This window comes from Archocentrus centrarchus, chromosome 15 (assembly GCF_007364275.1).
Source record: "Archocentrus centrarchus isolate MPI-CPG fArcCen1 chromosome 15, fArcCen1, whole genome shotgun sequence".
In the NCBI taxonomy this organism is placed as follows: domain Eukaryota; kingdom Metazoa; phylum Chordata; class Actinopteri; order Cichliformes; family Cichlidae; genus Archocentrus; species Archocentrus centrarchus.
The window spans coordinates 9,334,107-9,349,106 of record NC_044360.1 but is presented as its reverse complement, the minus strand read 5'-3'; the positions used below and the strand labels follow the sequence as shown (position 1 = coordinate 9,349,106).

Here is a 15,000-nt window from a genome sequence, read left to right as displayed (position 1 = left end):
ACCCCTTCCCCAAAAGTGTACAAGAAAAAGTTGATCTTTTTTCATGACATTTAATTTCACCTGTTTTTCTGGTATTTTAATGTAATAGGAAGTATTAAAAACACATCCTGGTGTTGAAATTTTCTGGAAATATCAAATATACTCTTTCTGATCTATTACAACATTGTATTGTTGCACTAATAAAAATTCATCCATCCATTCTCTTCCGCTTATCCTTTTCAGGGTCGTGGGAGGGCTGGGGCCTATCCCAGCTGTCATAGGGCGAGAGGCAGGGTACACCCTGTAATGAACAGATATACCTATATATTAGAATTTATAGGGTGCAGTAAACTGATTTGAATGTGAATGTGTACTGCACTGCATGTACACGCCGCCACACTGTACACAGTGGCAGTGGAGCAATTTGTCATTTGAATAGCCGGTCTTCTGCCAAAAAGTGATTTCCACTATTTCCCCCCCAAAAAATTGCTGGTATTTATGTTGTTGTAAATGACTTCAGGACCTATAATCTGTCAAGCATATCTCAAACATTATCTCTTATGAATGATATCGGTTCATTTTGAGTCATAAAGAACATTTCTGTCACATGGTAGAAGCTGCCATGTGTTACTAGTTGCTTTTTTTTTTTTTTTTTTTTTTTACAAAAAGCGACTAGTAACAAATTTAGCGACTTTTTCCGGTGACATCAGCGACTTTTGGAGAGTTTTGGAGATGAGCTGGTGTTATACCAAAAAGGGATTTCTGGTAATTGAAGAGTTTCAGTCAGGTTTCAGAATTCATCAGAGTACAGAAACAGCATTAGTGAAGGTTAAAATTAACTTATCATGGCCTCTGACAGTGGACTCATCTCTGTGCTTGTCCTGTTGGACCTCAGTGTAGCTTTTGATACTGTTGACCATAACATTTTATTACAGATATTAGAGCATGCCACAGGTATTAAAGGTACTGCATTGCAGTGGTTTGAATTATATTTATCTAATAGACTCCAATTTGTTTATGTAAATGGGGAGTCTTCTTCACACACTAAGATTAATTATGTTGTTCCACAGGGTTCTGTGCTAGGTCCAGTTTTATTTACCTGCTTCCCCTAGGTAGTATTATTAGAAAGCACTGCATCAATTTTAATTGTTATGCAGATGATACCCATGAAACCAGATGAAACACATCAATTTCATCTGGCTTACTTGTTGTTCCTAGAATACTTAAGAGTAGAATGGGAGGCAGAGCCTTCAGCTTTCAAGCCCCTCTTCTGTGGAACCAGCTGCCAGTTTGGATTCAGGAGACAGACACCCTCTCTATTTTTAAGATAAGGCTTAAAACTTTCCTTTACGATAAAGCTTATAGTTAGGGCTGGATCAGGTGACCCTGAACCATCCCTTAGTTATAGGTCTGGGCTGCTGATGGATTCCTGTGTGTTTCTTTTCACACTCTGCATCTAATCACTAGTTATTATTAATCTCTGGCTCTCTTCCACAGCATGTCTCTTGTCCTGTCTCTCTCCCCTCAGCCCCAACTGGTTGTGGAAGATGACTGCCCCTCCCTGAGCCTCGTTTTGCTGAAGGTTTCTTCCTGTTAAAAGGGAGTTTTTCCTTCCCGCTGTCACCAAGTGCTTGATCATAAGGGGTCATTTTGACTGTTGGATTTTTTCTGTAGTTATTGTAGGGTCTTTACCTTAAAATATAAAGCGCCTTGAGGTGACTGTTTGTTGTGATTTGGTGCTATATAAATAAAATTGAACTGAATTCAATTAGCCAAAAAATGATTGGTTGTATTTAAATTGCTGTAGATTAATTTTTGGCCTAAAATCTGTGAAACGTGTTAAACATATCTCTCATGAATGATATTACGTCACTTTGAGCGAGAAACAACACTTCTGTCACAAGTTAGAAGCTGAAATCACTTCTTGGCAAAGTGACTTTCATTTATTCTTTATTAAGGAGGGTAAAAACTATCAGTGACATTAAAAATTTCCTTTTTCCGAAAGATCTGGCCAAGAGGGCTGCAGAAATTGCAACAAACATAACATTACAGTTCTATAAAGAGTAGCCAAAAAGGACTGGATTGATTATAATGTAGTTACAATAATGCAGATTCATAAATATATATGCAAAAAGTCATTTTATGACTTCCATCCATCCATCCATCCATCCGCTTCCGCTTATCCTGTTCAGGGTCGCGGGGGGGCTGGAGCCTATCCCAGCTATCATAGGGTGAGAGGCAGGGTACACCCTGAACAGGTCGCATTTTATAACTTATGTATATATATTTATTTATTTTCATTTTATATATAAGCCCTTCATAAATCCTGTGCACCAGTCTATTTACAGATATAAGCAAAAGATAATACATTTGAAATAAATCAGAAATCACTTTTTGGCACAACATTGGAAACCTGAAAACTCCGCTGTCACCATGTTTTGTGTACATACAGCACTCTTACGGTGTCCCTTCGTATGCGATGGCATCGCCGGGACCTCGCTTCAGCATCGAGGGGGACACCCCACCCCTTGGACCTCAGTTCGTCCTTTAGCGACTTCTAGTGACTTTTGAGACAGCCGTCAGTGAGTTTTCTTACACAAAAATTGGCAATGGTGCCGGTCGTCAATCACCAAATTATGCACAAATATACAGGCCAGCATAGATGAAAACACGCTAGGAACATGCAGAATTAATGTACATACCTTCTGAATAAAATCCATTATTGTTTTCTGTGGTTTACTGCTTACTGTTTCCATTTTTGGAACAATGCTTCCACTTCTATGTTGAATTTATCTATGGTGGCTTTGGCTGCTTTCTACACCTGCTGCGCCATATTCGCAGCTTGTTCCTATCTTATATCATCAGTAGAGTCTTTTTGTGAATCAATGATGGCCTGTTTTAGAGAATTCAAAGAGGCCTTTGAACTGATACAACAGACCGGAGGCCATATTGCTGCAGACCACGCAATGGTGCAGTGGTGTACAAGTGAACTAGAGTGGATGCCTCAGGGATTGGTGGTCAGGCGGCAGTGCTCAAATTACATAGTTCTGACTGACATTTTTGAAAAGCGTCCATTTGCTGTTAACCCCCCTCCCCCCCGTTGTAAGTTTTTTTTACGCTCATCTGGGCTTACGAAAAATATTGATGGTTATGATGTTCTGTATATTCTCTTTTCTTTCTCCTTCTTCTTTAGCACACATTTTACAACCTGCAGACCTGTCTGTCAATGATTCTGTTGGCTATGTCCATGGTGATGTCCGGAACAGGAAACCTGAAGGTTCTGCAGATTTGTCGTTTCTTCCACAAGCGGACTGGTGGTGAGATGAACTATGGATTCCACATGGCTCATCACATGGCACTAGGTCTGCTCTTTCTGGGAGGGGGCAGGTGAGACTCACAACCGACATATGGCCATCCCAACGTGCAGCAAATCATTTATCTGTTTAACTATAAAATATATTCTTTATTGCAATTCAAACAAACTGGTATAAAACAATGCAGATTACAAAAACAAACTTACTCAACATATTCTGCACTCTGCATAATCAATTTGAATCCACATAACTAGTCGTACATCTTTGAAGGGCTTTTTCAGGGCGAAAATTAAAAGGAGTAGAGTGGTTAGTAGAATTTGCACCTTAAACCTAAATGTTCAGGCTGGTTTTCTTGTACGTAAATTCCTTGCTAACAATGTCTTACTCTTATGTTGCTTTTTGTGGGTTTTTTTTGGTTTGTTTTTTTTAATACATATATATGTATATACATATATACGGTAACATTACGGTCTTTGGAGCAGGAGGTTGGGGGTTCGAATCCCGAGCAGGGCATACTTCCAGTAACCCCCCATGCTAACCAAGCCTACCGCGGAATATGAGAGAGAGATAGATGATTGAAACCATACCAGCTCGGACGTCACCTGGATTAACAAGGTCCGCGTCAGGTGTTGAGGAACCAGGGCATACTGACGATAAGTGGGCTTCTGGAACTAGAAGGTTACAGCATAAAAGTGGACACGAGATGAGAACCGGACACGAGATGAGAACCGGGAACTGTTGGAATGCTACTATAATCCCAACGAGAGGGATTACATGAAGAGGACATGGGACCTATGGATTCTTCGAAACCTAACATCTACACTGACGGCGAAACAACTTGTGGCTCAGTGTTCCAACATACGAAGGAAGCAGCTGCTATCGCAGCTAGAGATTGATGAGTTACAACACAAATGCTACGGCAAGGGGGAGCCAGGACGACAGGTCAGGGGGGAGATTTCATCATCCCCACACTCCGAGATTGGGTACCAAGCCCCAATAATAATAACAAGAAGTACACTGAATACCAGAGCAGCTGGCTAAGAAGGCAAGCTGGACCCCTCAAAGCCAACTACTAGAAGATGTGAATGCAGCACTATGGACAATCACTGAAACCAATCAGTTGATGTATAACACGGCAGCAGTGATCCTACCTAAGAACCTAAGAAGTACAACGGGCTGTCCATTCCTCAGGCCTTAGAGACTGCCAAGCAAAGACTTACAGCCTATACCAGAGGTATACCAGAGAGATAGAAGCCAGGAAAATAAACTGGATGTACCGGTTTATTTATATAACCGGATGTATACTCTCAGTGGCAGGGGAACAATATGAGAATAGCACCCCCACCAAGACTGGAGACGGAGCAATACTGGAAGAGCATATGGGAGAAGGATGCATCACACAATACCAATGCTCAGTGGCTAGTGGATCTAAGAGCAGACCACAGCAACCTCCCTGAACAGGCCCCAGTAACCATCACAGTGGCAGACATCCAAGAAAGAGTCTTACACATGAAGAGCTGGACAGCACCAGGCCCTGATATGATTCACACCTACTGGCTAAAGAAGCTAACTGCACTCCACGAGCGCCTGGCAGCACAAATGAACCAGCTGCTAGAGGCTAAGACACACCCAGAATGGCTGACTGAGGGCCGGACAGTCCTGATCCCCAAGGACCCCCAGAAGGGACCAGTCCCATCCAACTACCGGCCCATAACCTGCCTCAGTACAACATGGAAACTCCTGTCAGGCATCATAGCAGCTAAGATGAGTAGGCATGTGGCACAATACATGAGCGAGGCCCAGAAAGGGATAGGCAGAGAGACCAGGGGAGCAAAACACCAGCTACTAGTAGATAGAGCAGTCACTCGAGACTGTAAGACCCGACTGACCAACATGTGCACCGCCTGGATTGACTACAAGAAAGCCTATGACTCGATGCCGCGCACATGGATCCTGGAATGCCTAGAACTGTATAAGATCAACAGGACCCTAAGAGCCTTCATTAAGAACTCAGTGGGAATGTGGAGAACAACACTAGAGGCCAACTCCAAGCCCATTGCACAAGTCAACATCAAGTGTGGGATTTACCAAGGAGATGCCCTGTCCCCACTGCTGTTCTGCATAGGCCTGAATCCCCTCAGCCAGATCATCAACAAGACTGGCTATGGATACAGACTACGGAATGGCGCAAACATCAGCCACCTCCTGTACATGGATGACATCAAGCTGTATGCTAAGAGTGAACGAGATATCGATTCACAGATCCATACCACCAGGATCTACAGCAATGATATCGGCGTGTCATTCGGACTGGAGAAGTGTAGTCGGATGGTAACCAAGAGAAGAAAAGTAGTCAGAACTGAGGGGATTACACTACCAGAAGGCAACACTGCAGACACTGAGGACAGCTACAAGTACCTTGGAATCCCACAGGCAAATGGGAACCATGAAGAGGCCACTAGGAAAGCTGCAACCTCCAAGTACCTGCAGAGAGTAAGGCAAGTCCTGAAGAGTCAGCTGAATGAGAAGAACAAGATCCAGGCTATCAACACCTATTCCCTGCCAGTTGTCAGATACCCTGCTGGGATAATAAGCTGGCCAAAGGAGGAAATGGAAGCCACTGATGTTAAGACAAGAAAGCTCTTTACCATGCATGGAGGGTTTCACCCCAAATCCAGCACCCTGACACTGTACGCTAAGCAGAAGGAAGGTGGCCGAGGACTAGTGAGTGTCAGAACCACTGTCCTAGATGAAACAATGAAGATCAATGAATACATCAGGAAGATGGCCACAAAGGATCATGTGCTTAGTGAGTACCTCAGGCAGCAGAAACCTGAGAAAGAAGAGGACGAAGAACAGGAACCATCATGGAAGGACAGGCCTCTGCACGGCATGTACCACCGGCAGATAGAAGAAGTGGCTGACATTGAGAAATCCTACCAATGGCTGGACAAGGCTGGACTGACAGACAGCACAGAGGCACTAATCATGGCAGCACAAGAGCAAGCTCTAAATACAAGATCAATAGAGGCTGGGGTGTACCACACCAGGCAGGACCCCAGGTGCAGGCTGTGCAGAGATGCTCCTGAGACAATCCAGCACATAACAGCAGGGTGCAAGATGTTAGCAGGCAAGGCAGACATGGAACGCCATAACCAAGTGGCCGGCATAGTATATAGGAACATCTGTGCCCAGTATGACCTGGAAGCCCCGAGGTCAAAATGGGACACGCCCCCAAGGGTGGTTAAGAACAATAGAGCTAAGATCCTGTGGGACTTCCAGATACAGACAGACAAACTTGTGGTGGCTAACCAGCCAGACATCGTAGTGGTGGACAAACAAAGAAAGAAAGTCGTGGTGATAGACGTTGCAGTACCAAGTGACGGGAACATCAAGAAGAAGGAACACGAGAAGCTCGACAAATACCAAGGGCTCAGAGAGGAGCTGGAAAGGATGTGGAAGATGAAGGTAACAGTGGTCCCCGTGGTAATTGGAACACTCGGGGCAGTGACCCTCAAACTGGGAGAGTGGTTCCAGCAGATTCCTGGAACAACATCTGAGATCTCTGTCCAGAAGAGCGCAATACTGGGAACAGCTAAGATACTGCGCAGGACCCTCAAGCTCCCAGGCCTCTGGTAGAGGACCCGAGCTGAGATTATTATTGACTTTTTATATATATATATATATATATATATATATATATATATAATCAGCTGCAGATGAATACAAATTTGGTGCTGTAATGAGTATTTATGATATAACGATTTGTAGGGGGTGACTCAGAATAAATTGCAGCTCCTGTGTTCAGTGTAATGGAGAAATATCTCATAGTGTGGCTTATTGATGTAGATGTTTCTGAAGAACAATGAAGCTCCCAAGTACAGATGAATAAGATACTGTACAATAGACTCATGGATAAACGCAAATGTTTACGTAGAAAAAAAAATCATTTCATTATACAACAGGGAAAGTACCAATGAGGTGGGAATTGTTTTAAAGCTCTACAATTACCTCTAAACAGTCATTTGGCCTACATGCAAACATTGCTGCTTCAAAAAATAAATACACTCACACACTCTGGATTTTGCTCATGCTTCTTTGATGAGGACTCTGAGGTTTCCATTATACTCTGTGTGTGGACTGTCATATAACACCTGCAAGGCAGGATGCCAATAATTGCATGCATTCATCCATCCATGCATACAAGCGCACATTCATCCTGCTTTTTCTGGGAAAGACCATATACAACACATACACAGCGTGAGATAGCTGCACAAATGCAAACAGTCTGCTTTGAGTGCTGTGTTGCACATAATGAATGACATTCGTACACACATGCACACACAAATGCACACCCAAACCAGGTTCCTCAAACCACTGACCTTGGTCTGTGTATTTTGAAGAGAAACAACAGCTCCCACTCTCTCATCACATTCTGCAAAAACGTCTCTCCACCTACAGCCATAATCAGATGGACCTTTTCATTTCATTCAGGTCATGTTTTATTTTAGACCTGCCAGCTGAAAGCCCACACAACTGTGGGGACTGCAGGTTTGAATGCTGTGCACCATAGCATGTATTTTCATAAGCATTTTGTCTTGTGTCATTTCAGAGATTGTGGGTCATGCTGGCTAGCAAAGTCATGCTATGTCACTGTCTTGTTTCCTTCAGTCTTGCTGTCTGCATTTCGGTCATTCAGTCTTTCTGTTTCCATTCAAAATCTTCCATTCACATTTGTTTTCCACACATTTCAGCTATCATTACATCATGGCCATTCTATTTTTCCTCATTCATTTTCTCATCTATGTTTCTCCTATTTCCTTTTGGTCTTTATTTACTTTATAGCCCTTTTCCTCAACCTCACTTCATCTTTGTTTACTCATTTAGTTTCTTTTTCCTATTTATTCAATTAAAAAACTGTAATGCAAACTGTGTCTGACACAGCTGGATTTTAGACTGAATGATTTTTAACCTGCCACATTGCTAGTACAAAAGACTATTGTGCCTGTGTGTGAAGTAGACAGGTACTGAGACCCGGTGGTCCTTTGTCCTATGCACTCCATCTATACAGCACCCTTGTCTGCATAAAATATTGTATTTCCAGTAATGAGAACACTTCTGAAGCACACACTCTCCTTTTGTAAGCTTAATGTGAGAATGGGACCCAGCCCAGTTCTTCCACCAGTGTACACAGTTTGTGTGAAAAGGGCTTAGTCTGTATTCCTAAGGTGACTGTGGCTTTTCTGTTTGCATGCATTTCAGTGTGTGTTAGTTTATTCACAAAGCACATAAAGTATCATGAATACTTGCCCCGTTGACTTTGACCAAAATTCCTAACTCAGAACTGGAGTTAGATCTCGGTAGTTGTTCCTATTTCATGTAGATTTTTGTTTTGTCTGCTTATCCTGGAAGTTCATTTCAGCAGAATTTGAACATGTCAAGCCCAGTACAAAAGGAAAGTGACTCAGAAGAACTGATTGTTAGCCTTCATTCCCCTGTTAGTGTAGGCAGCAGTCAGCCAGGCGCCCAGATGGTAAGAAGTTTCAGTCGTCTCTAATCTTGCTGTTAGTTAGTTTATCAGTCATGGAGCTGCAGATTTCACATTACAAGCATGAACTCTTGTAAGAAACTTTTTTTTTTTTTTTTTTTTTTTTTATAAAGTTTTAAGGACATCCTGTGTGTCCTTGTTCCCCTTTACCATATGTCAAGGCCTATTGTGAAACCAGAGCTTTGAGCAAGATTATTAGAAGGCTGTGGAGGTAAAGTGAGGGAATCTCGTCTTGAGATTATTTTGTCATTCCTGTACTCTAAAACCCAAATATTTAGCTTTATCATGAACTCAGAAGCTGGAAATAGTTCTTGTTTTTTTGCTTGAAGGATGATTATTATTGTGTTATTCATCTATTGTCTAATTGCTTCAAGACTTTTGTAACACCCTCTATGAACCTATAGGGCATGCTGACCCTGAGGGTTGGAACTACTAGACTTGAGAAATTAAAACCATTAAGCAGCCATTAAATGAAGAGCAACATCCTTTATCGCAGTTGAACCTCAGTAACCTCCCAGACACAAGAAACCTTTATTGTCTGACTAATGGGATCATTATAATAATGTTGAGTCAAAGTAGATGCTTAACTGCCAGCAATTATGTTTAAGAGGCTCTCTTGTGGCCTTCAAAGGTTTTAACTGGATTATAGCACTCACCTGCTTTAACTAACAGAGAATGCAAAGTTTATGTGGAAAAAATGTGTTTTAATTTTATACACAAGGTAGTTCTAATGTATAGTGTGCCCACTGTGCAAAAGTCTTGAGCCATTCCTTATTCCTTTATATTTTGTTAAGAGAAAGAGCTTTATTTGTCACATACATTTACATGCAGTGAAATTCATTCTCTGCATTTAACCCATCACACACATGGAGTATGTAGTACACACAGCACAGCATGGAGCAGGGGGCAGCCAAAGGGCGCCCGGGGAGCAACCTGGGGGGGTGGGCTTGCTCAGGGACCCACAGTGATGCCAGCCCGAGGATTAGGAAAATGGGAAATGGTGCAGTGATTTATTGAAATGTGTACCTGGAAATACATTATATAAGGCAATTCTAATGAGCTTGAAAGTAAAAATTTCTTGTATATTCTCTAAGTGGTCTTCAGGTATAGTTTTTTAGGCTTCTAAAAGAACATGCAGAGCTCTTCTTTGGATGTTTGCATCCTTTTGTTCCGTTCTCTGTCGAGAAGATCCCACACTAATGTTGAGATCCATGTACTGGGAAGGCCAATCTGTGACTGATAATGTTCAGTTGTGTGTTTTTTCTATCCAGCTATTCTTTTACCACATTCCCAGTGTGTTTGGGATCATTGTCATGCTGAAAAGCGAAGCCATTGCCAATAAAACACTTTCCCGGTGGTACTGCATGGTGGATCAAAATCTGATGGTACTTTTCTCTTCATAATTCCATCAATTTTGACAAGATCCCCAACACCAGTGGTTGAAATACAGTCCCAAACCATGACCGTGGCTCCACTGTGTTTTACAGACCCTCACTGTTGTAACGCTCTACTGACCACCTCTGTACAAATTGATGACAATTTGAACCAAAAATTTCAAATGTGGATTCATCACTACGGAAGACCTGTTGTCACTAAGTTTCAGTCCTAATTCATAACAGTCTGGTTCCTTGAAAGCAAAATTTAAAGAAATGAGGGGTGGCTCAAGACTTTTGCAGAGTACTGAGGCATTCCTCTTTTTTTTTTTATCACAATGGTATAACTAATTCGATTCTGCTTACAAACCCATCATGTATTAAACATTTTTTTTTTTTTGTGATGTTTGATATTGTCTTGTAGGTACACCCTGAGTACCTCCAATTCAGCCATTGCTGCTTTGCTGTGTGCCCTGTACCCACACTTCCCTGCTCACAGCACTGACAACCGGTGAGACACACACACACACACTTTGTAATAAACGGTTGGTCAAGTAATTTTAATAAGTTCCAAAAAGTACAGAGAGAAATATATGAAGATGGGAACTCTGTGACCATTTAATTAGTGGTGGACAGATGATTGAATGTGCAACTGTCTTATGTTGTTGTACTAAGTCCAACCTGTTGCTGCACCATGCAAGTTAAAATAACCCCCTTTAAAGTATAAATACTTTGATTTTTGCTTATAAAGGTTAACACAGACCTCTGGTGTATACACAGTCAGGTTGCTTTTAGTGGAATTAAATATTTTTCTATTAAATCGAAAATCACTGAATGCTCTTTGTGCTTGTATTAGTTATTTAATTTTTTTCTTTTGCATGATTTTTCTCACAAAGTTGAATTACTTATACAATATGAAAACTTTAAGACTCCCTACTTCTCTACTGGATAAATGAACAACCTTAAGGTGTGCCACCCTGAATCTTAAATTCAGTGTGACACATCTGTAGTAAAACCTAAGCTTTTGTCAGTTTTGGAGAATAACATGACTATTTGTCCATCTTTATGTTTGTAACAAACGGGATAGTTATATCCCCTCATATTACTAACAAAAACAAATGCGTATTGGTGTTTTTGTTTTTGCTGCAGTTACCACCTGCAGGCCCTGCGGCACCTGGCTGTGCTGGCTGCAGAGCCTCGACTGCTTGTCCCTGTGGATGTGGACTCCCTGAAGCCTTGCTATGCCCTTTTAGAGGTCACTTACAAGGTCAGGTTACAAGAAACATGTAGCGACCTAATACCTGTGAATGAACTTAAAGCAAATTTGCCTGTCCACTATACCATGTTCTGCTTTTTATTGGTGTTAACTGCTCTCAGCTAGTCAGCTTCCTCCACCCTAGATTTCATACACTTTCGAACTAAAGCAACTTCCTGTCAGTGTAAAAACGACTAGCGTGGTCTCATTCATATTTGTGATTCACATTTTAAGAGCAGCAGTTTTATCCCAGCTTATATGTAGCTGAAAATAAATTTGTTGCCATATTCTTTAATTGATTTGCAATAATTTAGCTGTTCATACAATTATATCCCTTTGTCTGCATATCTGGATCTTATAGATCTATAACATTTTCATATGTTATATTTAGTTGCCCTTCTTCTATGTAGACATGCATTGTTTCAGATGCCACCCTTTATTCTCCACATATTTATTTGGATTTAAAGTATCATTGATTTTGAAAGACAACTGATGTGTTTTCAGATTAATCTATAAAGATCTCGTGAAAAAACTAGACTATTCTGGCTGTGTGTTTTAAGCTGAACATGTGACATTTAAATAGATGAAAGTCAATGCACTGCACCTTAGTTTAGTCCAAAACTAATGTCTGAGACTGAGTTGGTTTCAGTTTCATACAAGAGAAAGTGAAAATGGCATAAGTTCCACCAAAATGTTTTTCTAAACTCTAAGCAATTGATTAAAAAAAAAAGGTTAGTATTAAGGGCAACACGCACATCCCGAGTATTAAAACACAGCAGTGATTGTTTTCTCTGTCAGCAAGCACATTATCAGTATTTTTATGGACGTCAGTGTGGCATCATTAGGATACCACAGTGATGCACATAGATGCTGTTTCCCAGCACCAATGATTGTCAACCATTCATGTGGAAAGGTAAATACATCCCATAGAAATTGCTTGCTTTCTTTTTGGAATATCTATAAAAGCAAAATTTGATACTCTCAGGGACAAGGCCTATAGATAACGGGGATATACTCAAATAAATTACACATGAAAATAACATTGTGTAGTTATTTTCATAAATTAAATGATTAAAAATACAAAGAAAGATCAGTTATGTTAAAAAAAAAAAAATTAGAACTTTTCTTTTTTATACCCTTAAACCCAAAAAGTAGAATCTGGGTTATAATCGGGGCGCATTGCACATTTACTTTTGGTATTGATTTCAGTCAGTTGCTGATTCATCCAGAACTTCTGTCTCTGCAAATTTAGTCCACAAGTAGACTATTTGACCTCAGACCTCTTGGAACTGTTGGTGTCAACATGCTTGTGTCTAAAATGGGAGGAAATGTGATGACAGGTGTGCTAGGAAAAGGCCATTGCTGTTTTTTTTTGTTTTTTTTTAAGGACTTTAGAGCAAAACTGGAGTTGCCAGTGATCATACAGACAAAAACCAGGTCTTTTGAAATAATGTGCTGTTGTACGTAGAGTGATGAAATGAGGAAGGGAGAAATATGATGCAAGATCCTTATTTGTCACCCCCATGGTAGCTCTAGCACAGAAGACTTTAGCATGTCCAGCAAATGCTTCACAGTCTCCAAAACTATTTTTGTTTTCAGTCAGTTCAGTTAGTTTTAATCATTTTCATTAAAATTTTATTGAGTTTAACTTTTTTTTTTTTTTTTTTTTTTTTGCTGTTTTTGTAGTCTGACAGGAAGAGACAGAAACAACCTGAGGAATATTGTTAAGACATGTTTAAAGATTATTAAAGTAAAACAGGGATTTACAAATTTTAAGAAAACAGCAACCTTCTGTCCCCCCATTTTCTTCCACGTATCCAGTTCAGGTCATATGGGCTGGAGCCTATCCCTGGTGTCATAGGGCAGAAGGCCCTGGGCTGGTTGCCAGTGTGTTGCAGGGCTAGATAATAGAATTTAATTGCACACATTTAGCTGGCATCTTCTCGTTACCTCTCTCATCTACCTCCCTATACAGTGCAGACTCATTACTTTGTGTCTTTTTGTATCCTCCTAGATTGTTGTTGACCCTTAATAATTCAACAATTATTCATTTTTTTAAACTGCATGTTGTGTGATTTGTTTTGTGTGCTTGACTGACAGAGATTGGTGACTGTGTTTTCTACAGTCATAGAGAGAGATAAATAGTGAACTATAGAATTAAATTGAGCTATTTTTGTATTTCTACAGATGAAGCAAGATGGTTTCAGTACTTGTCAGGACCACCTTCAACAGAATCCCTCAGTTCAGTTTTATTCACAGTGGAAAGCTTTCTCTCTCTGCACCTTTTCTTTCTAGTTTCAACTTCGTGTGTGTGTGTGTGTGTGTGTGTGTGTGTGTGTGTGTGTGTTGTGTGTGTGTGTGTGTGTGTGGGTGTGTGTGTGTGTGCGTGTGTTTATAATACCTTGTGGGGACAATTCTCCTGACATATACTACGTTGGGGGGACCAATTCTCCTTGTGGGGACTGGAACCTGTCCCCACAAGGGGAAACCCTGTTTTGGGTCAGGGGTCAGAGTTAGGGCTAAGGTATGAATTGAGTTTAGGTTAGGGTTGGTTAGGTATGTAGTGGTTAGGGTTAGAAAAGGGTAAAGGTAAGGTTTAGGCTGTAGAAATGAATGGAAGTCATGGAAATCCCCACCAAGATAGCAAAACACCCTTGCGTGTGTGTGTGTGTGTGTGTGTGTGTGTGTGTGTGTGTGTGTGTGTGTGCGCGCGCGCGCACGTGCTCTTTGGTTTAAGTATTTGAGAAAGCCTATTCAGACTTGGAGATAGTTTGTTTCAAAATGATTTTAAATTAAAGAATTTGGGAGGTACTGTCCCTCACGTTGCTCTGCTTTTGTACATACACTATGCTATTCTGTACTGCTGCTGCACTTTCTTGGTAACACTGTATGTAAATAGAGATCAATGTATATCATTCATATGTTTCAGTTCTTTAAGATACTATATGTTTTAATAGTACTGACAGTTGGGTGATAGCGCAGTTTGGTGCAGCTGTAAGGCATTTAAAGATTTTACAGGTTAACTTTGAGTGTGTGAATGACATCATTTCCTTTTTCAGGAGACTAAGTGGTATGATGAGACAACAGTAGAACTGATGGCCCCGACCTTGCTTCCTGAGCTGCACCTTCTTAACGGGTAAAGCCATAGAACAACAGTTCACAGCCTCCTTATTAACAGTATTGGTTTCTCATGCCATCCAAAGTCATTTTAATTAAGCACTTCTGAACTTTTAATTATTTTTTTGTAATTTTTGTCAATATATTTATTTCAGGTAAAGGTGAAGGGTCCACGTTACTGGGAACTGTCTGTAGACCTCAGCAAAGAAACACAGCATCTAAAGCAAGTATAGAGGAAACGTGTAACTTAAAGAGAGGTTTACAGTAATGAATCTGCTAAATATACAGTGTGTAGCAATGATTAAGGTCCACGTTCTTTCTGCATAGTGTAAATGTATTAGTGGGATCCAAGAGGAAGCTCTGATCTCATTCTTTTTTTTCCTCAGGTCCATCTTGTTGAGAGATGGGGTGTTG

The 15,000-nt window shown here is 40.8% G+C and overlaps 1 protein-coding gene across 1 annotated transcript in view; it reads left to right on the top strand.

Moving 5' to 3' along the window:
- The window catches only part of LOC115793577 (anaphase-promoting complex subunit 1-like), a 66,132-nt gene extending 51,523 nt beyond the window's left edge, over positions 1–14,609 (top strand). The window contains exons 42-45 of the mRNA XM_030748624.1: positions 3,173–3,366; positions 10,639–10,725; positions 11,364–11,481; positions 14,529–14,609. Coding sequence (XP_030604484.1) covers positions 3,173–3,366; positions 10,639–10,725; positions 11,364–11,481; positions 14,529–14,609 — 480 coding nt within the window. The remainder of the gene's footprint in view (positions 1–3,172; positions 3,367–10,638; positions 10,726–11,363; positions 11,482–14,528) is intronic.
- Positions 14,610–15,000: the final 391 nt, after the last annotated feature.